Source organism: Pelodiscus sinensis, chromosome 13 (assembly GCF_052426305.1).
Source record: "Pelodiscus sinensis isolate ZL-2025 chromosome 13, ASM5242630v1, whole genome shotgun sequence".
Lineage (NCBI taxonomy): Eukaryota > Metazoa > Chordata > Testudines > Trionychidae > Pelodiscus > Pelodiscus sinensis.
This window is the reverse complement of record NC_143064.1, coordinates 15,235,924-15,263,787: the sequence shown is the minus strand read 5'-3', so window position 1 is coordinate 15,263,787 and position 27,864 is coordinate 15,235,924. Positions and strand designations below refer to the sequence as shown.

Below are 27,864 nucleotides of genomic sequence, written 5' to 3'. Positions count from 1 at the left end.
TGGGAAAGGGGGGTTGACCCCTGGGGAGGGCATTACCTGGCGTGGGGGCGGGGTGACCCCTCCGTGTGGGGGGGGGGGGGGGGGGGGTGGAGGGCATTACCTGGCGTGGGGGCGGGGTGACCCCTCCGTGTGGGGGGGGGGGGCTGGGAGGGGGGCTGGGGGGGAAGCGTGGGGGGGGGGGGGGGGGGGGGTGACCCCTGGGGAGGGCATTACCTGGCGTGGGGGCGGGGTGACCCCTCCGTGCGTGCGGGGGGAGGGCAGGCTGAGCGCTCCCGTCCCGCAGACAATCCCGCGGCCGAAGCGGGAAGCGGAGGCGCCCGGACCCCTCCCTGGAGCGACGCAGCCAGCGGCGCCGCGCGGAGCCGAGCTCAATGGCGACCTCCGGGCCCTGCATCGTGGTGAGCGCGGCAGGGGCTGAACCCGCAATTCCCGGGGCCCTGCGAGGGGCGGGCGCGGCCTCCAGACAGGGGGAGTCACTGGGGCCCGTGGGGGGGGGGTGGGGGGGATCTGGGAGAGGGGGAGTCACTGGGGCCCGTGGGGGGAGGGGCCCGTGAGGGGGGATCTGGGAGAGGGGGAGTCACTGGGGCCCGTGGGGGGGGGGGGAGTCACTGGGGCCCGTGGGGGGGGGAGGGGGAGTCTCTGGGGCCCGTGAGGGGGGATCTGGGAGAGGGGGAGTCACTGGGGCCCGTGGGGGGGATCTGGGAAAGGAGGAGTCACTGGGGCTCGTGGGGGGGAGGGGGAGTCTCTGGGGCCCGTGAGGGGGGATCTGGGAGAGGGGGAGTCTCTGGGGCCTGAGTGTGGAGGGCCCTGGGAGAAGGGGAGTCTCTGGGGCCTGTGGAGGAGGGGAGCTGTTGGCACTGCTGCATCTTCCACCTCATAAGCGCCTACATTGGTTTTTATTAAAGGATTAAATAAATTGAAGTTTCATACCCAACAAATCGAAAGCAGCTCAGGTGCACGTCTGTGTCACTTGCCAGTCAAGTGGAGCGCTTTGCGGCCTACTAAGGAGCTGGGAGGGATCTCTGAGTTGGGTGACCAGATGTCCCCTTTTGAAAGGAAAAGCCAGTATTTAGGGCCTCCTGCAGGTGTCCCAACTTCTTAGAGATTGACAAATTGTCCTGTGTTTTCTGTCTCTCACCATCTATGTTTTTGTTAATCTCTAAGGTGCTACAGGACTATTTGTTGTTTTTTAAGTTTTTTCTATTACAGACTAACACTGCTACCCCTCTGAAATCCATCAGTACTGGTCTGATTACAGCGGAAGGGGTAGAGGTGGCTCGCTGGAGCCGATCTAGCTGCTGCTACTGCCACCTCCCTCTCTTCCTCCCAGCTGCTTCCTAACAGAGACAGCAGGAAGGGGTGGGGAGGCTGCATTTAACCTCACCTTAACCATGAGCCTATGCTCAGTTGTTAACTGCGTAAACTGTTACTTTCACATCCTAATGGCTACATATGCTAATCCCAAATACTAATCAATACACACTTAAAAAAACAACAACAAATGGTCTGGTAGCACTTTATAGACTAACAAAACATGTAGGTGGCTATTTTTTTTTTTTTTTTCTATAACAGACTAACTCGGCTACCCCCTGAAGCTCCTAATACAGTAATTCCTCATTTAACACGTGCCCACTTAACACATTTTCGCAATAGCATGGGTTTTTTTTTAGGGAACCTTTTTTGAATTACACGACCGTCCCCGGAATAACACGATTTCCCCAGTCAGCCCATTGTCGGCAGCTGTGCAGGGCTTCCCCCGCCTCCCTGCAAAGCAGCGGAGGGTTCGCTGCTCACCGCGCCGTTCCCCGCTGACTTCCCCTTGCTGGACGCCTTGCCCCCTCTCCTCCGCCCCTGCTTGCAGACCAACAGTTGGGTTTCCCCAGCCAGCCCGTCACGGGCGGCTGCGTGGGGCTTCCCTCGCCTCCCTGCAAAGTGGTGGAGGGCTCGCTGCTTACCACGCCATTCCCCGGTGACTCCCGCTCGACAGATACAGTGTGGGTCCCGGCAGATCCGTCACAGGGGCATACTCCCAACACAGTCCCCTTCCCCTCTCCTCCCCTTGCCTTTTCCAGAGCCAAACACCTCCCCTCCTTGCTGTAACCCAGTTCCCTTTCTCCCCCAACCTTATGTCCTGGTCCCAACAGTCACCACTGCTTGAAATGTAACCCCCACCTTTTCCATTATTTTAAAATGGGAAAATTGACCCCGCATAACACGTTTTCACTTAACATGAACATTTTCTGAAACATATAGTGTTAAATGAGGAATTACTGTACACGCTTAAGTACTGAGCCTACAAATTGTTCCATACAGTAGTTTGCTTGTGTAAAACTGTGTTACATTGGGGCTTTTGGCTTTGATCCAGAGAGGTGCTGAACATCTACAGGATCTTAGAAATTAGCCACACTTTTTCTGTTTGTAAGCATAGCTAGTAATATTTGTAAACCTGTTTTGTATATATTAGATGTTGGCTCCTGGATTTGGTTTACCTTGGTAGTATATGGATTTGAAAGCTGTCCATGTTATAAAGTGTCCCTATCTATTGTTTATATAGGTGATATACTGAACTTTTTAGGAATTAAGGTTTTTTTTTCCAAAAAGATATAATTTTGGATTTTCAGGGAATTCAGACCCAATTTGAGATAGTTTCATTTTCTGTTCTTTGATCCAGATGAACATTGCTTGAATGTATTATATATTTTGAAGAGTTTGTGGATTTGTTTGTGCAAAATTAAGTCATACTTCGCGATTATCTACAGATACCAAATTTTGCATAAACAATCCTGCCACTTAAATTAGATGAATGCAATACTTTTTACACCGGAATATGCTGGGCGAAAGGTTTAAATAATTATTTTTGTTTTTTATCAGAAAAAAGTCATGACTATTATGATTTAGAATTCATAAAAATATTTGCTAACAAAATTAACACCTATTCAACTGTCATTTTAGTGTAAAGAAAATTTTTACTGTTATAAATCACAAAATAATTCAAATTAAATACGGAAGTAGTAATGGAAGCTTTATGAGTTTCTGGTTCAAGTTTGCTATGTATGGGAATTATTCCATAATGAATAATGTTTAAAGTTCAAATCCTACACATTTAAACTGTTCTTTTATTTCTCTTTTGCCAACATGTTAATACAAAATTCTATTACGTATATTTAATTTCTTGAACATTTCTATAAGTGTAATGTACACAAAATGACATTGCCTGGTCAACGATGGGCCTCATCTGCTAGTTTTAAATTAATGTCTCTTCAAGTTTGATCTATTAAGTAATGCTCATGTAATAAATTGAGAAGACTCATTCACCATAAATGACTACTAATCTGTACATTGCATTTTGTTCATTATGATTGGTATGTTTGTACTGAGGGAAGGCGAAAATGATCCAGATCAGTGGAGTGCCTGAATGGTTCTAGATCATGTGTTTCTCTGCATTGTACCCAGTCTCATCTTCTATATTTCCTTTTTAGATTGGTGATGATGAACAAGGTTATGACCTGGACCTGTTCTGCATACCTAAACATTATGCAAATGATTTGGAGAAAGTCTATATTCCTCATGGGCTTATTATGGACAGGTTAGTTTGACACACTGCAGCAACTGATTATGTAAAAATTATAGTTTTAAAATTTTTTTTTTCATAAGTCATAATGCTATTGAGAAAATTGTAGCTCTGTTGATTACTGATGGAAATTTAGTAAATGCGGGACCACACAGAAGACATTTAATTAAGACTCTCACATACCTCTCCAAAGAGAGGTGCAAGCACTAATAAAACTTACTTTCTTATGGTAGACCCTAGAAATTGGCACATTTACTGTTGTAAGCTGTTTCAAAACTACAACATAGCTATCAAGAGATGTTATACTATATGTAGTGATACATGACCTCTTTCAGAACAGTTCCAGGGCCTTTTGCAGTCTAAAGAATTAAGTAAAAAGCACATCATGTTTATCACTAAACATGTTTTTCATATCTAGTTTAGCCTGAAAATTAGAAGTGGCATAGCCACCTCAATTTCACCAGAAGATGAACGTAATGTCACAAACATAAGTTATTGAAGACTCAGATTTTTGTTCAAGATAATGTAGTAGGCAAACTTAGCATCTTGCATTCTTCTCCGTGCTCTACAGTGCATTAATATTTGCAGAATACTGATCCTTTAGCTTTGTACTGCCTGAAATCCATGGTGAGCTCATGAGGGCTGAGTTGCAGCCATGCCAGCCAGGGTCCCTTCTCCCTCCCAACCCTAGCCTCCATGCCCAGCTACAGTGTGCGCCAGGCCCGGCTCCAACCCTGGAAGCCAGGGAGGTGCAGAGTACCTGCCAGCCCTGCAAGGGGCGCAGCAAAGCTCAGGTAGTGCCATATGCATGCAGCGCTCTAGGGCATTACAGCCTGCTGAGGTTGGGAAAGCAGCAGTGCTGGGGGCTGCAGTCCCGACCTCTCCCCCGCACGGTCCTGCCTGCGCTGCTCACTGCCCTAGTCCTACCCTCAGAGCTCAGAGCCGTCTGTCTGTCTGTCTGGAGCAGAAGGAAAGTAGCGGACAGGTTGGTCCGGTAGTTCCCCTGGCGGCTTAGGAGTGCTCTTGCAGCTGTGGTAAGTGCAGCTGCTGAGGAGGGGGTGTGTCTCTGTGGGGGAAGCTAGAGTCCGGGTAGTCGGATACTGTGCTCCAGCTCACCAAGAGCATGGTGGCGGGGTAGACTCCAAGAGCCCTCTGCTGGCACATAAGCCCGCTGAGACCTCCGCTCTTAGCACCTGTTATTTGGCTGCTGTCCCAAGCACCCTCCCCCCGGACCATGGGCTGTCATGGCTGTGATGTGGGATCTGCTGGCTACTGTGCCATGTTTCTTGGCATTGAAAGCCCTGTGGGGTGGGAGTGTAGGAAGGAGACTAGAGTTTTGGTTTAAAATAGCAATTCCAAGTGGTGAGGGGAAGCAGTGAGGTCGGGCTCGAGCTGGTAGAGAAGGAGTGGGGAGAGAGGTAGGAGGCAGGCGGGACACAGAGTGATGTGATGATGTTACTCTGTCATCCCACAGGAAAAACTTTTTTTAATATATAGAGAGATTTGTGTGATTTGATTTGTTTATAGTGTCCTTGCTTTTAGAGTTAATGCAAAGTTATTTTTTAACCTAGCTATAAAGTAAAGGACAAAAAAGGCAAACAGAATGTTAGGGATCATTAAAAAGGGATAGAGGGTAAGAGAGAGAATATTTTATTGCCTCTCTATAAACTAGGGATGTAAGTGACTCACATTTTCCCCCCTCTCCTCTTGCTGCCTCTGTATCAGAGGCCCGCTCTGTGTCTAAGAAACCAAACAAAAAACTTAAACCAAACTTAAAAAAAAAAGACCAATGTATGCTTCACTTTTCTGGCAGCCATCCTGTAACGCAGCAATCATTAAGATTTGCTTTGGCGTCCTATGACATTTAGAAAGTTTGGCAGTCTTACTGTTGCATTAACCTTGAAAAGTGACCTTTTCAAAAGTGAAAAGGTAACTCCAGTCATCTGAAGTAGTGGGCTGTGCCCACGAAAGCTCATGATACCATCGACATGTTTTGTTAGTCTATAAAGTGCTACCAGACCATCTGTTGTTTTTTTCTGTAACAGACTAACTCAGCTATCCCCTGAAGCTCTTGAAAAGAGAGAAAAGCAAAAGCCTTGCTGATCAGTAAACAGTAAAATTGGCTGTGAAGCTATATGCAAATATTACACTGAACAAGGAAATTGTTTTGTATTCCTCCCTATTGGCTCCAATACCAAGCACTGTGGTAGTTAAAAAAAAAACCCACTCTCCCACTTCCAAAAACCAGAGAGTAGTAAGTAACTGTTTTCTCTCTGCAGGACAGAAAGATTGGCACGAGATATTATGCAGAGCATGGGGGGACATCATATTGTAGCCCTCTGTGTACTCAAGGGTGGCTATAAGTTTTTTGCTGACTTACTCGACTATATCAAAGCACTGAACAGAAACAGTGACAAATCTATTCCTATGACTGTGGACTTCATCAGATTGAAGAGCTATTGTGTAAGTATATCTGCTGACACTCATGACTTCATATAAAATTGCTGAAGTTATTAAACAAAGGTGGTTTTAAATCTATTGTTGTTACCTAAACATGCTGGATATTGTGTGTGATTAAAGCCATAGATCAATCTCTTTAAGCATATTGCAAAATGGTGACAGTGGGGAAATAGGAAGGAAGTTGGAGGAGAGCTTAAAAAATAAGATCACATGGCTACATGATCACATTTTACTGCAAAATATGTTCCGTCATGTAAAACACCCATGTAAAACATCTCCTTCCAGAACTACATGACTCCTTATATAATTCACTATCTAACTTCCTCCTCCCCATTCTTCTGCTGCTGTCCAAAATCCGGTCCATGGTTATAAGTTATGGCATCGTTTACGGAAAGTTTTATATGGCTAGGACCCTACTGACTGGATAGGGAACTTCAGAAAACTACAAAATATTTACATCTTATACCCATTGATTTGCACTGAATATATGGGCTAGGGATGTAATAGTGTAGTCGATTAACCGATAAGCAAAAGCTTATAGATTAATGCTATAGACTGCATGCATTTCTCTCCCTCTCCTCCCCTCCCCAATAAATATTTTAGCAGGCTGGCAGCAGCACAGGGCGACAGGCAGTTTGTCTGCGAGGGGAGCTGGTTTTTAAACTGGCTGCCCTCACAGATCAGCTCCCGCCTGGCATCCCGAGGCAGAGGCAGCAGTGTGGAGTGGCAGAGGGTTCGTCAGGAGTGAGGCTGGAGTGCATTGGCTGCCATCCCTGGCCCTGGGGGCTATAGAGTAGTCAAGTAACTGCTAAGAATTAATGAGGTTACTCGACTATTCAGTTAACCGATATTTAACATTCCTAATATGGGCAGCAACAACATTACTTACCTATGTTTTATTTACCTGAATCAACTGATATTTCTAAAACTAGTAGCATTTTTAGCTTTGAGAAAATGTTAGGTTTATAAAACTTAATTTGCAATCAGTTGTTCATAAAAGGTATTCTATCCTGTAGAGACCAGCTGTAGATTGTCTTTTAAAGGCCCCCCCCCCCCGTTTTTCCTCCCCTGACACTTAAGTTTGTACAAAAAGGGAGACTGCAGCACTGTACAAAGTTATGTTTAAACCTTAGAAAGCATGAAACTAAACTACATAGATCTAAGGAAAGAGTCTACATCTACTATTGCTAGATGTTTTCTGACATAGCAAAGGGCTGGTTTTGTTTCTTCAAAATAAATCAAGAGTGCTTTTGGATTGACTCCACAAGACTGCAATTTAGTGTGGAAATAAAATCATAAAATGATTAAACTGAAAATCATTTTAAAAATGAATTATTTCAGGAAGTTTCTTTGTTAGCTCTATGTCCAACGAACTTCACATTCCAATTAGTAGTCCAAACTATTATCATGGATGAGAGCCCATTTCAGTGAACAAGAAGGAAAAATACCCATAGAGCTTATTAAATTAAAAACATAACTTTGTCATTCATTTGATTAGACCATGAAACCACAGATTAAACCGCAACATTAGGAGTTTTGGCTATGGAAGGACTTTATGAGCTTGTACATTGATGTAGTATTATCCGTTAAAATCTCATGCTTAAAAATGTCAGATCTAAGTGCTTGATTCTGGATTTGCCCTGTACTATTGTACAGTCGGGTGAAAGAGCACAAGTCGTTGTCTTCCCCTCACTATCACCTTGTGCAAGCATGCAAGGGGCTGCTAGAACATCATCTAGTTGCACTCATGGAACATGAGACGGGATGGACTGCTTCAGCCAATAAAGCTACATCCCCTAAAGAGGCGACAGGGCTGAACGAAGTGGGGAATATGCATTCTTATCTTGCCCTTTAATGAATGAAGTAGTGTACAAAAGCTACTCCTAGTGCCTAGGGAAAGATTTTAGCTCCCCTCCTCCCCACACACCCTCTGTCTATAAAAGCCCAAGTATAAAACAATGTTATAATTTTCCTGAATTAATGCAGTTAGAGGATGTATAAAAGAAGAAATGGATGACTCTCAGCTCTTTTGAGTAAACAAAACAGAACAAAAATAAATCACAACTCTGTATTTTACATTTTGTCCAAGTGACATTTTCTCTGGTTTGTTTAAAAAACAAAACTGGTTGGAAAAAGTGAGAGTCAGTAAGACCACTAGGAAAACTTCAGCAAAACCAACCGGTTGAAAGATGATTGGTTTTTCAGTGTGGGTTCTGTATTTCACTTCCCTAGTTTATTAGGCATATTTACATCCTTTTCTTTAGTATCTCTGCTCTTTCTGCTTATTCCACTCCAGAAGTTTAGTCCTCTGCTATATCAGTCCTTTGATGTTAAGGGAGAAAAGCATTAAGAAGATCCTAACTTACTGAAGATCTTATTTTTATGAAGATTTTCTTAATAACAAAGAATAAGGGAAGAGAAATACAGAGAATATCCTGGATGGGAAGCTTTCTAAATAGAATGCTTTCTTGAGGTGAGGGCTCTTTATGGGATGGAGTAGGGATTTATCAGGCAACCCTACCAAAAAATGAAATCCTGCTCCAGATCAGTAAGGAAATCTGGTCACTGATGCACAGGATTAATATAAAATTTACTAGCACTTTAGTTCTATAGGCACTATAATCCAGGCAAAGGTCTTTAGAACAGTGTGCTCTAGTCTATAATGTTTTAATCCAACAAATATTATGGAACGAGTTGACTAGACTTTCATCTATTAATAGAGCCCTTACTTGGGATTTAGGAGCTTTTCTTCCTGTGATTTCAAATACAAAAATGAATAAATGCTATCCATATTTTGACAATGGAAAAATTAAGGCCTGTGGACTTTGTAATTTGCTCATGGTCACATAACAAATTTAGTGCAGAGTTCTGAGGTGAATCCTAGTCTCTTGACACTGAATTCATGGATAGGTTTTAGACCACAAAGCCTTCCTCATTCTATAGATTTTACAATCTGAATTAAAAGGAAGAAGAAATGCCATGATTAGCCAGGCAAGACAACTGAACCTTGTATAACTATTCTGGAATTCTGAGATTACTCTCATTGACTATTTTAATGTTTAGAAATATATAGCTACTGAATGTTGGAACAGAAAGCACATAGTGTGATTGCAATTATACTTCACTTGCAACTTCTGCTTTCAGTGTTTTAGCAAATGAATGCTTCCAGAATGAGCTGGCATGCCATTATTGGATGGAAAGGCAGCATTTATGAATAAAACCAGAACTCTGTCTTCTTAACAGTTTATTTTGTGGTGCACTAGCAAAATCACTTCTCATAAATCTTCTTTATTTAAATTTAGAAATGAAAGTTGCTTGCATAGTCAAGAAGAAAAGCCAAAAACAGTAGCTATTTCAGGGGGCAAGGAGAGGGGTGACGAGTAACTATTACCACCAGGGGTTAAGAAAACTGTCAGTGTTTCACGTTGGAGATTAAAATACCTATAAAACTGCATGCAATCTGCATCGTTGTGAAGTAAGTACTTTACAGCACATATATTTTAAATTGTTTAAAATTAAGTTATTTCTGAGGTCATTAGCTAGTGGCCTCCATCCTGTAAAACACTGCTGTCATTTGGCAATGGCAGGAGTTGAGTCTGGGGACAGTCTTAAAGAGTAAATCTCTCTTGAGTGTTAAATCAATATTGAAGAAAGATAGCAATCAATTTCCTGACCAGCCCAGGGCTCTTACTGCTAATAATGTCCCAAGTAGTGTCACTTGTGAGAAATGAAAATTAATTGTTTAATAATTAAACAAAAAAGTTCTTAACACTGGAGAAGAATGGAAATCTGTTTACAGTCTGTAACAAGGTACCTATTTGGCTTGTGTTTCAAATTCTTTTTTTATCCTTAGGTTGTTTAGAAATTCAATTCATGCATAGTGAGGAATACTGGTTTACATGCTGGTTCACATTTGTACTTAGAATTCCAAAATGAAGGAGTATTTGTATTGGGGGGAAAAAATGCTCTTGAGAAATTATTAAAACATGTGCTCTGCTAATTGCCATATTTTAGCAGGGAGAAGGCAAAAGTTCCTTGTAATCTGTAATGCATGATGTTCCTGCTTGATAGGCTGTATGCCACTGTGTACACTGACAGGATTTTCTGCATCAAGCCCTAGTCTTGTTTATGTGTTAAGAATACCACTTAGAGGGAAAGTTTCCAATCATCTGTTGATGTTCAGCTTGTTGATGTTCTCCTTATGACCTAACATTTAAAAAGTAAAGAGTGTGGAGCTAAGAGGGAAACCACAAGGAATAGTGCTATTTGCATCTCGAAATGAAGAATTTCTGAGGTGCACCTAAGTTTCTTTTTTAAAGGTGCTCTCCAAACTCTATGTTAGTTGCAAAAGCATTGATGTAATTTATCAGTGGCCAAGATAGTAAATTATTATTAAATGTCTGAAACAAGCTAACTGCCACAGATGCATATGCTTTTGTTATTTTTAAAGGAACAAAAACTGATAATAGCTTCCCCCCCCCCTTTCTAAAGAGTGAAAAAATTATCTTTCTTTTCGGAAGGAGTATAGAATCCCTAGTATAGGAATGGATGAAAAGGTAATTACGATATATATAATATATATATATATATGATGAACAATTGTAAGTATAAAAGATAACATTGTGTCAAAGAATCTTGACAAGAGGAAGCTATCATCTTAATATCCTAACATAGGCTGAACACAGGAAAGGTACCTGAGCATCTCCTACAGTGGTTTTCAAGCTACAGGTTGCAACCCAGTACTGGATTGTGGAGTGTCAGGCACTGAGTCTTGTTGCTGCAGGGTGACCAGTGGGGTGCTACGGCATCTACCTACCCATCCTGGCACCACACCCTGCTCTGCACTCCAGAACTGGCCAGCAGCAGGCTCAGCTCCTACGGGTGTGTGTGTGTGGAGGGGGGGGCACAGCACACAGGACTCCACGCACTGCCCCAAGCACTAGCTCTGCATTCCCATTGGCTGGGAACCTGCTGCTGGCTGCTTCTGGGGTGCAGCAGGATCTGTGGTGCCAGGAGAGGTCAGGAGCCTGCCTTAGCACCCCCAGTGCACCGCTGACTGGGAGCTACTCAAAGTAAGCCCCTCCTGCTCCAGCCCTGACCCACCCCCAGAACTGAAGCTCTCAGACTCAGCCCCACCTGGAACCCAGACTTTAGTGAAATTATGTTGGGTCGCAGGTATCAACAGTTTTCTTCAACTGGGTCATGAGAAGAAAAGTTTGAAAACTGCTACTCTGCTGTATATTTGAGGGCATTTGTGTGTGTCTCTGAGTCTGTTCAAGAACTCCCTCCTAAACGGTAAGAGCTAGGACGACCAAATTTGGTAGGCAGCTTCCTCTTATCATAACTTAAAGCAAGGTCAGGGTTTGGTTGTGCCAGGACAACAGGATGTGCCTGGAAATAGATTGTTTCTAATACAGTGGCAAGGGAGGGGTCTGCTAGCTTCCATAGTCATGCAGTCCAATGAGCACAGGACAGCCACACCAGGAACAGAGTGGCTAGCTCTGGAGATGGGGCTCTGGTCAGCCACCGTACCCAGTGGCCCCTGCCAACCCCAGAGGTCTGCCAACTGGCTATGGCAGTCCCCACTGTCCTCGTGGGGTGTGTGTGCCAGGAGCCATGCCCCTCCTGGGGGGGCCAGAGTCACATGCTGTTCCCCCTTTGGGGGGAGGCGGGAACCATGTGGCTTCTTCCCTCCCCCCATGGAGGGGGGTGGGAGCTGCATGCCCTCTCCCTTCCAGGGGGGCGGGAGCTGTATGGCCTCCACCCCTTCCCTCTTTGGGGGTTGGAAGATGCATGCCCTCCCTGAACCCTCAGCCCCATCATTCCCCCCTCGGCTGATACACCGTACCTCCAGCCTGCTCACTCATACCCCTCCCAACCTGAGACCCTACACCCCCAGCCTCTTCACTCACCCCTTCCATTGAGATCTCACACTCCCAGCCTGTTTCTTCCCCCTGGCCAGACACCAGCCCCCAGACTGCTCCTGCACCCTCCCCTTGACCAGACACCTACCCCAGAAAGAGTGTGATTGGCAAGCATAGTGAGCAGGTACGCAGCCCTCTAGTATTATTAATGATGATAATATTGAAAGAGGAATGGGGCAGGTATGCTAAGAAAATGGCCCCTTCATTTTGAAATACAATGTTAGTGACCTTATCCAACCCCCAGTGCAGGGTAGAGTGACCTTGCTCCACAGGGTCCCTACCCAGAGTACTCCCAGCAACACATAGGACCAATATCTCTTTTCCTTGGGCAACTTCCAGCTGGCTTCTTAGGGATTTTCCACAGTCTCTGGGGCCTGGTTCGTGGTCTCTTTTTGGAACAGCCAGTTCTCTCCCATGCTTGGGTTTCTCCGTTTCCTGGGACTTCCTTCCAAGTTGCCTGAAAAGGGTTGTTGTCCACCATGACTGGTTGTGAGCTCTGCTGGCGGTTTGGCTCCCTGGGGAAAACATGAGGTTCCAATTGAACTGCCATCAGGGCCTGCTCTTATATGTCCTGCCCTTACACTTCTTGTCAGATGGAAAGGGTGGAGCTAGCTGAGCCCAAGAGGGTGAGATAATCCTCTCTGTGCTAGAATGAGGCCACTCTCCCTCATTACAGAAAGCAAAACTCTTTTTTGAGCTTTCATTGCTTGTATTGCTAGTATCCAATGTTAAACACTGTAGCTACTTGTGGTCATAATTATTATTTGATACCTAGTCTCCACCCTTGTGATTTGGCCTGGTTACCAACTTGAATTCTTTAGTATTTTTTGTGAAGTATTACTCTTAAAGTCTTGCTATTTAAAATATAAATTGTCAGAACTTTGTGGCAGAATGCAGCTTAAGAATCAAAGTATTTTTTAAAATGTATATTGGTGTCCTAAGTCCAGCTAAGGATATCTGATAGAGAGGCAGCAGAGCAGAGGGTAAGGGGGACAGGCGGGAGCCAATACACGCAGGGAGCCAGCTTTTAAGCCAGTTCTCCACATGTGCTGGCTCTGCAGAACCAGCTCCCTGCATACCTCCTACAGAGGCAGTGGTGGGAAGGGCAGGCAGGAGCTGGTGCTTGGGGGAGCTGGCTTTAAAGCCGGTTTCCTCCAGCACCGCCTCCGTGGTGCTGCCTCTCTCTCTTCTTCCCACCCCCCCTTCTGTGCTGCTGTCTCTACTGGAGGCAGCAGCAGGGTAGGGCAGGGGAGACTTCTGCAAAGCAGCCCCTGCCCAGGGGTTAGCTCAGACCCCCATGTGGACAGAAGTTGCTGCCATCCTGCACTGCTGTCTGTGTCAGAGGCAGCAGTGCTTGGTGACAGGTGGGGGCCAGTCTGTGTGGGAAGGATTTTTCATGGACCGGCTCCCACCTGCCACCCCATGCTGCTGCCTCTGATGGCGTATGTCTACACTACCCTCCTAATTCGAAATAGGAGGGTAATGTAGTCATACCGCAATTGCAAATGAAGCCCGTGATTTGAATTTCCCGGGCTTCATTTGCATAAAGCCGGCCGGTGCCATTTTTAAATGCCGGCAGTTCGAACCCCGTGCCGCGCGGCTACACGCGGCACGGAGTAGCTAGTTCGGATTAGGCTTCCTAATCCGAACTAGCTGTACTCCTCATTCCACGAGGAGTACAGCTAGTTCGGATTAGGAAGCCTAATCCGAACTAGCTACTCCGTGCTGCGTGTAGCCACGCGGCACGGGGTTCGAACTGCCGGCATTTAAAAATGGCGCCGGCTGGCTTTATGCAAATGAAGCCCGGGAAATTCAAATCCCGGGCTTCATTTGCAATTGCGGTAAGACTACATTACCCTCCTATTTTGAATTAGGAGGGTAGTGTAGACATACCCATAGAGAGTCATTAGCCTGGGGTTGAAGGGGGCTTCCCAGGAATGACACTGGCCCACACTGGCTGCTGGCCCCACCTCTGGAGACTATCAAATAGTTGTGCAACTGCTCAAATTTGATGCGGTTACACAATTATTCAATTGCACAGTAACATCTCTATATCCAAACCCCAACTTGTCCAGGTGAATCCCTGTTTTCTAGTGTAAGCATGTGATGGGCAATGCATATTTATAGGTTAACATGAATTCTGTCCCTGGACAGCTATGTAAGAAGATGCTGAGACTGTCACTCCACAGCCTAAAATATCTGCGTTAGTGAAGCAAAATACAGGACTATGTAGCACTTTAAAGACTAACAAGATGGTTTATTAGGTGATGAGCTTTCATGGGCCAGACCCACTTCCTCAGATCACTGGAGTCTTTGTTAAGACCCCCGCATAAAGTGTCGAATTTTAGCATGAATAACAGTTATCTTACCCATTACAAAGATAGCTTCCCCAATTATCACCTCTAATATCATTAGCTCACAGACATTTACCTCGCCCCCCCCCCCCCCCCGCATCCCCCTTCTGTTCTGAAATCTGATTTGTCCTTTTCATGTGTGTTCTTTTTTTTTTTTAATTGTATCCTTTGGTATATATGGTTGTGACTATTTTCTTCCACTATTTGATCTGAGGGAAGTGGGTCTGGTCCACGAAAGCTCATCATCTAATAAACCATCTTCTTAGTCTTTAAAGTGCTACATAGTCCTGTATTTTGCTTCAGCTACACCAGACTAACACGGTTACATTTCTATCACTATTCTGCGTTAGTGAAGTGATGGAAGCAGCTACAAGCATGGCTGAGAGCTCTTCTTGTTCAGAATATCACCAGGCTGAATCATTACTGGATTTTGCGATCTGTTATTGTCTAAATATTAAGTCTGATTTTTTGAATTTATGAACTGTACAGCTACAGAGGCAGGTATTGGTGCCATGCCAAGAGTCCTAGATCATTGTGATACCAGTAGGAACTCAACCAATAACCTTACTCTTGCAGCTTAATTGCATGCAATCATTTCATTCGTTGAGGGAGCTTGCATACCTGGCCCGATTGCCACACCTTGCTCCCAATTGTCATCCATACAAATGAATAAAAAAATCACGCAGCACAGCCCCATAGACACAAATCAGCACAAATGCCCACACAGCACCACAACCAGCATACACAATAACTGCAGACATAGAATACTAGAACTGGAAGGGACCTCAATAGGTCATCAAGTCCAGTCCCCTGCCTTCATGGCAGGACCAAGCATCATCATTCTAGACCAGTGGTCTTCAACCTTTTTATACCCAACATCACTTTTTAAATGTCAGAACAAGCCAAGATCTACTCCATCCCTTCCCCAAGATCCCACCCCTTCCTTGAGGCCCCGCCTTCTCTGTTCCCCTTTTCTCCATCACTTGCTGTCCCCAGCCCTTATACACTCTCACTGGGTTGAGACAGGAGGTACGGGCTCTGGAGTGGGAATGAGAGATTTGGGTGTGGGAAGGGGTGAGAGGTGCAAGGTCTGGGAGGGAATTTGGATGCAGGAGGAGGTGGAGAAGGGGATGCTGGCTTGGGGAGGGGGCTCCAGGCTGGGGAGTGTTGGGTTCAGGTGGAGGGCTGGGGTGCTGAGTAAGCCACTGAGGGTGCAGGAGTTTGGGTTGAGTGTGAGGGGCTCAGGGCAGGGAGGTTAGGAGTATGATGGGCTCAGGACACAGATTTGCGGTGTGTGGATGGTACAGGAGTGTTGTGGCAGAAGACTGAGGATGTGGGGGTGCAGGAGTTTGGGGATGTGAGAGGCTCAGGACGGGGTTCCAATGTATGATAGGTTCAGATTTGGGGCCTGGGCAGGTGCATGAGTGTTAGGATGCTGCGGCCAGATGGAGGTTTGGCCAGGCTTCTTTTTTGGGACCACACAAGTGAGACGAAAAAAAAAAACCCTCCAAAATCCCCAAGCCTCACTAATGTGGCCCCAGCTGTGCTGGTGGGGGCAGGAGACAGGATGCTGGGGCAGGGTGCTGGTGGATGCAGGGTGCGCCCTGCTCCTCCACTTCTCACGGCAACTGTGTGCTTCCTGAGCAGTTGGAGCTGGCGCAGTCCCAGGACTCCTATCCCCCCCATGCAGGAAGGCAGCAGGGGAAGGAGGTCGCCGGCGCGGCGCATTACAGACTCGGCATTTCAGGAAACGCGCTGGCTGTTTGGGGGAGGGAGGAGCAGCCTGCGCACTTCCTGAAACCCTGGATGTGGCACGCAGCTGTGGGACTTCCCCCGACCCCACAGGAAGCTGGCACTACCTTCATGCTGGAGGTAGTGTCAGTGGGGGCTTCTTGGGGGTGGGAGGAAATGGGGGGGCCCGAATGCCTCGCAGTCGACTGGTGGAGCCTCCCCTATTGACCCATTGATCGCGATTGACGGGTTAGTGACCACGGGTCTAAACCATCCCTGACATGGTGCTGGTGCTCTTAAATATCTCCATTGATGGCGATTCCACAACCTCCATAGGCAATTTATTCCATTGCTTAACCATCCTGACAGGAAGTTTTTCTTAAGGTGTTTGTACACAGCAGCATTATTTTGGAACAATGGCCGTTATTCTGAACTAACAATGCAAGCATCTACACAGCAATTCCATTATTTCAAAATAAATTCGAAATAACGGATGGCTTATTCTGACTTCTCTAAACCTCATTCCACGAGGAATAACGCAAATTCCGAAATAGCTATTGCAGAATAGCAGTAGTGTGGATGTTCTACTGTTGCTATTTCGAAATAGCTTCTCCCCAGGGCTATTCAAACTAATTACTCCCCTGGGGCTCTAAATTGAGCTAGCGCGTCCACATGAGGGAAGTCTGCCTCGGACTAATTTTGAGGCTTCCCTGTAGTGTAGACATGCTATTTTGAAATAAGCTGTTTTGGAGTATTTCTTCCAGAATAGCTTATTTTTAAATACATGTGGAATGTAGACGTACCCTTAATGTCCAACATAAACTTCCCTTGTTGCAGTTTAAGATCATTGCTTCTTGTCCTATTATTAGAGATTAGTGAGACCAATTTTTCTTCCTCCTCCTTTTAACAATCTTTTAAGTACTTGAAAGCTGTTGTCATGTCCCCTGTCAGTTTTTTTTCCTGACTAAACAAACGCAGTTCTTTCAATCTTCCATCATAGGTCATGTTTTCTAGACCTTTACTAATTTTTGTTATTCTTCTCTGGACCTTCTAGTTTGCCCATATCCTTTTTGAAATATGGTACGCAGAAGTGGATGCAATACTCCAGTCGAGGCCTAATCAGATCAGCCTTCATTTGCCACCCACACCACTGTTCCAGCACAGCCTCCCAGAAGACACAAACTAACACAACTCCCATATATGGCAACCCTGAACGCACAAACAGCTTGTCACTATAGCACGTACCTCTTATTCCCCATCCACACAACACTCCTACTACAACATACGCATTCACCCAACCTCGCTCATATTTACCATAAAACTATAAACTTGGTGGCAAAGCCATGGGTCTATTGCTACACCTTTATATGTTCTAAAACACTGTTTCATCAGAATAATTAATTTAGCCCTTGTAATTCTCTAGTTAGAGGAGAGATGCTCATAGATGCTATAGTTCTGTGTGCTGATATTCACTGGATGATACCATCTCTTGCAACTTTAGATAGTTGATTGGACGTTTAGCTATTTTAATTATTTCCAATCACACTAATGCTTTGTTTCTTTCCCCTTTTTAACTAGAACGATCAGTCAACTGGAGATATAAAAGTAATTGGTGGGGATGACCTCTCAACGTTGAGTGGAAAGGTATGTCTTTTAGTGTGAAACAAAAGAAATAAAGGACATATTTTTAAGTGTTTTAAGTTTCTCTGCATCATTTTTCTAACTATGAATTTTGCAACATAGCTTTTTTTTAAAATCTCCTTTATGTGCATATAGTACTATTCTAATGGCCTAACTTAAGATAATGGCATTCTAAAGGCTACCATTATATAATTGCTTTGTATTATGACTTTTTGCAAGAGCAGTTCTGTGTTGTCTGGTTTTGGCAGAGATTATTGACCACCAGCTTTCCAGGGCCGAAAATTACATCAACACAAACTCTGATACAGTAGTATCCTCTTTATGGTATACTGCATAGTGGCTATAGGGCATTTGTGTATGTGGTCAGTAATGATGCTGTACATTACCTATTGTGAGGCTGTTACCATGACAGTATGCAATATGAAATCACAAGGCATTAGCATTCTTATCATCACAGTAGTTCCATACCTTTGCATGTACAGGCAGTCCCCGGGTTACGTACAAGATAGGGACTGTAGGTTTGTTCTTAAGTTGAATCTGTATGTAAGTCAGAACTGGCATCAGCCGCTGCTGAAACTGATCAGTTTCAACAGCCGCTGAATCTGGACACCAGTTCCACTTACATACAGATTCAAGGTAAGAACACCAGGCGTCCCCAAGTCAGCTGCTGCTGAAACTGATCAGCAGCTGATTCCAGGAAGCCCAGGGCAGAGCAACTCTGCCTCGGGCTTCCTGTAGTCAGCCGCTGGTCAGTTTCAGCAGCGGCTGACTTTGGGACGCCTGGGGCAGAGCAGCTCGGGTGCTGCTGGCTTGGTCCAGTAGCACGGCCGCTCCTCGGAGCTACTGGACCAACCCAGCAGCACCCCAGCTGCTCTGCCCCAGGCATCCTGATTCAGCCACTGCTGAAACTGATCAGCAGCTGAATCAGGACACCTGGGGCAGAGCAGCTGGGGTGCTGCCGGGTTGGTCCAGTAGCGCCAAGGAGCGGTGCTGCAGGACCAACCGGCAGTGCCCCACCTGCTCTACCACAGGCCCCCGGCTTTGCTCCACGTCTCCCTGGTCTGCTGGGGGGGCACTAGCTGCGTCCCCCCCCCCCCGACCAGACCAGGGAGACGTGGAGCAAAGGTGCGGAGGACCCGGGCCGAACCGTGGCGCTTCCAGATCAGCTGAAAACGCTGCGGGTCCGGCCCGGGTCCTCCGCCGCTCTGCTCAGCGTCTCCCTGGTCTGCAGACCAGGGAGACACTGAACAAAGCGGCGAAGCACCCGGGGCCGGACCTGCGCCGCTTCCAGCTGATCTGGAAGCGGCCGTGGGTCCAGACCTGGGTGCTCCGCCGCTTTGTTCAGCGTCTCCCTGGTCTGCAGACCAGGGAGACGCTGAACAGAGCGGCGGAGCACCCGGCCGTACCCACGCTGCTTCCAGCTGATCTGGAAGCGGCCGCAGGTCCGGCCCCAGGTGCTCTGCCGCTTTGTTCAGCGTCTCCCTGGTCTGCAGACCAGGGAGACGCTGAACAAAGCGGCGGAGCACCCGGCAGGACCCGCGCCGCTTCCAGCTGATCTGGAAGCGGCCGCGGGTCCGGCCCCCGGTGCTCCGCCGCTTTGCTCCCGTCTCCCTGGTCTGCTGGCTCCGCCAGCAGACCAGGGAGACGGGGAGCAGCTTTTCTCGCCCCGGAGAAGGAGGGCGGCGGGACCAGGCGTCCCGCTGCTCTAGTTCTCCGGGGTGAGAAATCCCCGTTCGTAACTGCGGATCCGACATAAGTCGGATCCGCGTAACTCGGGGACTGCCTGTACATAGCAGTTATTCCATGCTTGCAATAGAAGTCTTTTGAAGTGTTTTTAGTACTCAAAAGCTATATGGATTAATCATCTGCAAAAATTCATATTTAAAAATGAATTGGCAAATTAGTGGAATGCCAAAAAGATTAAAATATTCTGAATGTCAAAATACATTTTTCCCCCTACATCAGGGTGGGGAACGTCTGGGCTGTGGGCTGCACGCGATTTGTCAGAGTTAGCTGCTGGCAGGCCACCAGACAGTTTGTTTACCTGAGTGTCCACAGGCACAGAGACGTGCAGCTCCCACGGGCCACGGTTTGCTGTTCGTGGCCCATGGGAGCGGTGGGTTGGCCTGCACTGCTTCCTGCACTTCCCGATGGCTAAGAACGGTGACCTGCAGCCATTGGAAGTGCGGCCCACAAGCCAGAATTCCCCATCCCTGCCCTATATCAAGACATAGAACCAAAATCAGTCTTCAAGGCATGTGTGTTAAATGAAAATGTGTGCCAAGTTTTAAAATAGAGGAGATGATAATGCTAGAATCATATATCCTTAACAAGAGTAATGCCATTTTAATCATGACTGTTTCATTAAAAGCATGCAAAAATGAGTAGGCTCTTATATTTTGATCTATTTTTGCATATTTATAATGCTGTTTTCCAGTCTAAAGAAATCTACAGACCAGTTAGTATTCAGCATGTGCCAATGGACCTCAATGAGATCTTCTTGCCAGCACTTCATAAAAGTTAATGAAATAGAATTTGCAATGCTTGAATTGGGTCTAATAATTTTACAGGTTTTTTTTTCAATAGTTTTCAGCTTTTTAGAATGTGAAATTCTGTAAATGATGACATAAGCATATTTCATTGCATTGATAATATAAATAATTTAACGGAAAACTGCTAATGGTATCAACATACTCTCCAGCTAAATACTTATGGAATTTTTTAATTCTTTTTCCTCAATAGAACGTCTTGATTGTAGAAGTAAGTATTATGTTTCCTTTGGGTTCTATAATGTGTGATTTGTGATAATGTCCTAACAGCAGATGGTCCTGAATCTGACCTCTATATATATTTCAGTGAGCTGTGAAACCTGAGTCTAGGCCTGGATTTTGCAAATGGTCCCTAATTTTTTATAATGACTTTACCCACATGCCTTCAAATTTAGGAGTGTGTGAAGACCATATCTGAATTCTCAGGTTGGCCTATCTCATTTTACTTAGCTGTAGGAACAGAATGTCCAGGTCAAAATTTTGCAGTTGTTACTTTGTTTTCTGGGACCCTATTTAATTACACAGGTTTATATAATAAAGGAACTTGAAGAAAGTGAAACTAAGTATCTCTTTAATGAACAGACAAGAATTTAAACTGCAATTGTTATAGGAAAAGATCAATAGGAGTATCTGAAAATATATACAAAACTCAGCAATACCTGATGTTTCCATACTTATTTGTGTATTAAATATAAAAGATAAATACAGTTTTGTCATATAAGAGTCTCTCCTACCACTGTGGCTCATAATGCAGCCTTTGGACATTTAATATACAGAATATGATTTAATCTGATTTCCTAGCTGTTAAGATAAATCAGTTCTTTCACTGATATCTTCCATCCTTCATGGATGGAGAATTAAGCTATGCAGTCAATATTTTCTCTTGGGAAAATTCTGCGTCATCGTGCAATGCAGAATTGTTCAGACATTAATGTTGTGTGTACAGAATTTCCTCTCCATCCTCCTACTTCCCAGAAATAGACTGCAATTCTGATGGACACCACTTGGGGCCGCTGGACCCAGCAGAACCCAGCACTCGCATAGAAGACATTTCCGGAGGGAGGGAAAGTGCCCTGAAGCAGGGGTTCCCAAACTTTTTGACACTGGGACCAGTAAATCCATTCACGAGCTTTTGGAGGACCGGTAACATTCATTTGCATATTTGCATATTCAATAAGGAAATGATGAATATTCAAATAAGTTGTTTCTGGTCCTCCCAAAGCCCTCAGTGACAGCGTTAGCAAAGCTTTTAATACAGTCACCCACAATATTCTTGCCAGCAAGTTAAAGGAATATGGATTGGATAAATGGACTGTAAGACGGATAGAAAGCTGGCTAGATCAGGGTTTCCCAAACTTTTTACTTTAGTTGGAACCCGTTTTTTTTCAGTACTGTCTTTTGCAGCCCAAAAATAGAAACACATATTTAAAAAAAGAACGAAAAATGAATAAATTTTCAGTGTTTCACCCGGTTGCATCCTCCACCCAGCCTGGGCCAGGGCTTGGGGGACCTGGCGCCATATGAGCACTTCAGGAGGCGGGAGCAGGAGCACATTGTGGGTAGGGTATCTGGCTAAGACGGAGGGCTCCGGGCTCTGGGATTCAGCCCCATTCAAGAGGCTTTGGCCTTTTGCCTATGGCCTAGCAAGGCTAACACTGGCTGTGCTTGCAGGACCTTAGAAACCTACTCTTGGCCTCTGGGTGTAGAGGGAGCAGGTTGAGAACTGCTGCTTTGGGATGTTCCGGGGGGCGGGGAGGAGCATATAACGATGAGGTACCACCATTAATTTTGCATTTCAATGCCATCTACTTCTTTACTTCATGTATACCAGACTGCAGCCCAGCTGGAAGTAGGGTCCCCTGAAAGCTTTGTGTTAATTCAGCCCAAATTAGGAAATTACCACTGAAGCATCAAAATCACTCTTTAATGCTTTAATTGCAGTGGTTATTAATATGACCATAGCTGTTAGAAATTAATCCTTACACATAAAGTACGGCCACATCAGTGGAATAACACCAATATTTGCTTGTGTGTATGAAAAGCCTAATTTCCGCTTCACAAGTTATCACAACTCAGTGCAACATTGGCTCTTTGATTAGAATCTGAAAGTGTTAATTTAATGGCTTTTTTTAGTTTTCTGATGTGGTTTTTTTATCATCAGGATATAATTGATACTGGTAAAACAATGAAAACATTGCTGTCTCTGGTTAAACAGTACAATCCAAACATGGTGAAAGTAGCCAGGTGAGTTGTGATTACAGCTGTTTGTATTGTATATTATTTTTAAGGACTATAAAAATAGTTAAATAGGATTATAGAATCCTTTTATATTTTAAAGGAATTCCCCCCCCCCCATGACTCAAAGATGAAAGCACCTTTGATAGCATTGTACATGGACACACTTTCTCTGATACAGGGTCTGTTTATTATAAAGGTGAAGATATTTTACATTTTTATTCCCGTGAAAACTGGCCTGTTTATGTGTTTTCCATAGTTGTGTGATATAGCTGTTGTGCAGGTGTTCCAGCACATCCCAATATGGATTTGAGGTTCTTTGGTCAAATCCCAAACTGGTAGCAGCCCCCCAAAATTAAGGCGTTCAGCCAAAATTTCCATAAACCTCACATGTCCCCTTTCAGACTTTGTTGACAAGTTTTCAGAGATACGAAGGAATTTAGTGTCATGTTGATAGGCAGTGGCAGACCCTCTTCCACCTGTAAGGGATGTGGCTATCTTGCAGGTAGGGAAAGGGAGGGGGAATACAGAGAGAAGACTTGTGAAAAGTTTACCAGAGGGCAAGCATTCATGAGAAAAGGACCAAAACCATGACGCAGTGGGGGGTTAGTAGGACCTCTTCCTCTGCCTCTCTTTTCAGAGGGCCTTTTCCCTTGAGTAGGTGACACCTATGGAATGCATGACTAGTTTGAGCTGTCTCCAGTGTTCAGTGTACAGGGGAACTTTTTTTTTTTTCCTACGAGCCTTCCCCAAACAATGACAGCCAAATAAGATACCAGACACTACAGTGACCTTTTATGTGGGTATAGGAGTGTCCATTGACTGCCTTGAGTCATTGAAATGGTACCTCAATATTTGGTGATCAGCCAAAAGTATGAGAACATTTTCTTTGATCTCTTTTGCTTCCTGTAAAATACAGTTTTGTTCTGAAAAGTGACGGTAAAAACGGCACTGTTTTAACTTGGTAAATCTGCTCCTTGTTTGTATTCTGTTACATCTGCTGAACTTTAGTGACAAAAAGTAGGTTCTTTTCTATTACTATTAGCTCTGCAGACTCGACACAGCTGAGAAAGGGAAGCTGGATAATCAGGAGAACCTCTGCAACCCTGTTGAAGACATACTGTTGCAAAGGTGTAAAGGTGGATGCAGTTCAGCAGAACTGGTGATGGTGCATAAGAAGGAAGGAAACCAATTTGGCTCTCAGCTCACAGGCTGAATTTGCAGGTGTGATAACTAGAAAAGCTGTCTCTTGTCTTGTGAACAGAGTACTGTATCTGAAGGTTTTTAGACATAATGAACATGGAGCCTTTTTATGCCAGTTTACAGAATCACTTTTCAGAACTGAATTTTACCATGATTCCTGGCTGATTTTTCTACTCTCGGCCTCAGACGCATGTTTGACTCGGGGGTTACGTCTAGACTGCATCCCTCTGTTGAAAGAGGGATGCAAATCAAGCACATTGAAATTGGTAATGAAGCAGGGATTTAAATATCCTGTGCTTAATTAGCATAAACATGGCCACCGCTTTTTTCGGGGGAAAAAATGGCAGTCTAGACGCAACTCTGTCGAAAATAAACCCTTTTTTGACAGATCCTGTATTCCTCAAAAAATGACGTTTACAGGATCTGTCGAAAAAGGGTTTATTTTTGACAGATCCGGGTCTAGGCTTTCTACTCAGTTTCAAAAAAAAAAAAGCGGCAGCCATGTTTATGCTAATGAAGCACGGGATATTTAAATCCCTGCTTCATTAGCAATTTCAATGTGCCTAATCTACATCTCTCTGTTGACAGATAGGTATAGTCTAGACACACCCGTACTCTTTTAGCTAGGCTGTCAACTGCGATTCAACCAGAAGTCTGGATTAAATCAGTGTGATTGCCGTGAGCTGCAAATATGGGATATATTTAATTGATGAAATTCTGCTTTGTTACACCCATTCAGTGTCAGTGATTTTAGTAATTAATTCTCTGTCTAGTTTCTTTGATCATCTTCTAGCTGCTGATTTCCATTTTCAAATTTCTACTGGTTTTAATTGACAGCTTGTTGGTAAAAAGAACTCCTCGAAGTGTGGGATATCGGCCTGACTGTAAGTGACCCACCCCTTTTGGCCATTTATCAATAAGTATTTTAAAATTAACTAAAAACACATTATCAAAGTAAAAAGAATTTTTTTAGTCCAACTATAAGAATATTTGGAATGTTTGTCTCCAGTTCACTTTTTTCTGATGATTTTGGGGCAATGAACTCTGATATGTTTAGTGCATTTACATACATGTTGGCAGAACACATCTTATTTTGACACATTATGTTAAAGGGCCATTGTCTAGGAGGTATGTCCAAAATACAATTGGTTCTTCCAGGGATTGCTTATATAGGTTCTACTTCTAATGCACACATGCCCAATTTACATGAGATTCCAAAAGACATTGCTGGTCAAAAGAATTCAATTACCCCATGCCTTAAGGCATAAATGGCAAAGTAGGTCCAACCATCCCTTAGCTCAGGGGTGGGCAATAATTTTTGAGTGGGGGCCACTTCAAAAATTTTTGAAGTGGTCACGGGCCACCCTGGAAAGGGTGGGGCCTCAGATAAAAGGGGTGAAGTCTGGGCTGGAAGGTGTGAGCCCTTTAAATAGAAGGAGTTGAAAGGGCTCACATGTCCCAGGCTCGATGGGGCCGGGCTGCAAGCTGTTTCAATTGCTTCGATGTAAAGGGCTGCCAGTTGCCTGCCAGGCAAGGCAGCCACCTAGGAGGCATGAGCCCTTTAAATAAAAACAGTTAAAAGGGCTTGCAGATAGGGCGCAGCTAGCACATTGCCAGGGAGACAGGACTTGCGAGCCCTTTTAACTGCTTCTATTTAAAGAGCTCATGCCTTACCTGTGCCTGTCAGGCAATGCATTGCCTGGCAGCCATGGGGAAGGCACAAGCCCTTTAAATAGAAGCAGTTAAAAGGGCTTGCAGCTGTGGCACTGCTAGCATGTTGCCTGGGAGCTGGAGATGCACAAGCCCTTTCAGCTGCTTCTATTTAAAGGGCTTGTGCCTTCCCCACGCCTGCCAGGTAACGGGGAAGGCATAAGCACTTTAAATAGAAGCAGCTGAAAGGGCCCACCCCTGCCTTAGCTCCTGCTTGGTGCTTGTAGCCACAAGTCAGACTCCTTGATAGGATCTGCTTCTCTCGCATACTGTGTAACCTAAAACCCATTTTATAAATTATTAGCACAGACAGGACAGTGTGTGTGAAAATCTTTAAAACCTACATTAGTAGAAATGCATTAATGAATTTCGAAAATGTAAATACAGATAATTTTCTTTGGAGCAGGCATGTATAAGCTTTACATTGCACCATTGTGCTATTGCATAAAAAACAGAAGATGAAATTAACTTGTCTGTTTTCATTTCCAAGATGAGTGAAATAAATGGACTAGATAGTGAAAAGTAAATTTAGACATTTAGAATGCTTGAGGAGAACAAATAAGGATATCTGGGTTTTTTAAAAATGCTAATATGACAGTGCTTTTTAAAAAACAAACACTAGTACCTGAAATATAACAAAATTATGAATTATGGTCCTTTTCAGTTGTTGGCTTCGAAATACCAGACAAGTTTGTGGTGGGTTATGCCCTTGATTATAATGAATACTTCCGAGATTTGAATGTAAGTAATCTTTTTCTTAGTACTACTTACTCTTTCAAAACTAGGGAGGAAGAAATTAAAAAATTCAGATTTTTCCTATTTAAATTGTATTTTCATGTAGAAACCTAATCATTTGGTCAGTGATGTAGTGACCAGGGAAAAGCTTGAGAAATTCAGCACCAGAGCAACCTTTCAACTCTCATGTTTGATTGTGAATTGGTTTAGCACCAGAAGCTTTGGAGAAAGGACATTTACATGTTCCTTATTGACTAGATATGAAATAATGTAACAACTGTAGTGGAGGGTTTCTGGTCTTACAAAGTTTTTTCACAATTAACCAACAGCAATGCAATTTGGAATAAAGTCTGAACTGCTCTTGTTCTCTGGATGACACAATTCTCTTGGCGGGAATCAGGTGGGATATGGGGGAGTTGACATTTTGATACAAAAATAGACTTGAAATGTATTTTATATAAATCAGCTCATGAAATCAGTGATGAGCAACATGATACACTCATTTTTTTCTCAATAGAAATGTATTGAATAAATATCTAAAACTTCTTACTCAGATGTTCGTTTTCTAACGTGAACTTTTTGTTTTGTTTCAGCATATTTGTGTGATTAGTGAGACTGGGAAACAGAAATACAAAGCATGAGAGCATAGTTCAAGTGCTGTGACAACAGAACTTGGCAACATTTTGTTTACTGAGTCCTGTCTTTTAACAGATTCAATTCTGGTGTACCAGCTAACTGTGTAGAATGTCACGACCTCGTATTCATACGCTCGCTATAGCTCTTTGCATGTACAGCATAAGAAACTTGTCTTGTTGATTTATATTTTTGAAATGTCAAATAATTAGGGCAGTTCTCACTTTCATTTGCACTATGAATCTATCAGCTATCACTGTCCTTTGATGGGTTGTGTTGTTTGTGAGTTGCACTCTTGAAACCTAATCAACCCACAGCTGAAATAATTCAAAGTACTGTTGATGTAAGCCATTTTAAGATAGGGAAATCCATTGACAATATTTTGAAATATGTAAAATTTTGTTTTAATTCACAATTGTGATTATTGATAACTGTACTCTTGGGTTGTTGGAAAGCATGAGGAGCAGCAGCAGTTATAGTATCTTTAATCTCCAATGTGTTAACTACAGCTCCTGGAGTACCCTTATTGCCATTAAAGGAAATCTGAGTGAAAAATGTCAGTTTGGGCTGAAAGGAGATGAATGACAAAACTGAATGTTTAAAAACTAGCTCTCAATGAGCTGTCCCTTTATTGTGCATTAACTTTTTAAAAATATATATATTTATCAGCCAGTGGGAATTGCCTTTTAAATATAAACTACTATAATATATTTTACATTTGTGAAAAAATAATGATAACGTTTATAAAATCCACGAAGCAAAGTACTTTAAATAAAGGCTGTTTCTTTAAAATAAAACCTATGCATCTACACCCTCATTGTACACATTAAAATGCTCTTGAAATGTGCTTTTTGCTAATGATGTTTGGGCTTCAGTTTTTCCAACAATTGAAGCAGACTCCTGTCTTTGCTAGTTTCTCAAAGATTTCAGGTAATTCTAGTATACCATGTATAGAAAAAATATATCACTGGAAAAATATATCACTAGAAATACCTCCGTGTGCTATACTGAATTAGATTAACAGAATATAGTGATTAAAACTGTTGTTTAGTCTGCTTTCTCAAGGTAAATAGTGAAGATAATTGTTTATTAAACACATACATATGGAAATATACAAA

The 27,864-nt window shown here is 43.9% G+C and overlaps 1 protein-coding gene across 2 annotated transcripts; it reads left to right on the top strand.

The window, feature by feature from the left end:
- The first annotated feature begins 257 nt into the window (after positions 1-257).
- On the top strand, positions 258-27,864 carry HPRT1 (hypoxanthine phosphoribosyltransferase 1). Of its 2 annotated transcripts, XM_075941013.2 has the most exons (9): positions 258-398; positions 3,480-3,586; positions 5,851-6,034; positions 17,619-17,684; positions 20,424-20,441; positions 22,392-22,474; positions 24,506-24,552; positions 26,043-26,119; positions 26,707-27,864. In XM_075941013.2, the coding sequence occupies exons 1-9, from the start codon at positions 372-374 to the stop codon at positions 26,752-26,754; spliced, it is 657 nt and encodes a 218-aa protein (XP_075797128.1). In that variant the 5' UTR covers positions 258-371; the 3' UTR covers positions 26,755-27,864. The 2 variants fall into 2 exon arrangements, with proteins under 2 accessions (XP_075797128.1, XP_075797129.1); XM_075941014.2 differs by lacking the exons at positions 24,506-24,552; positions 26,043-26,119; positions 26,707-27,864 and adding an exon at positions 23,511-23,988.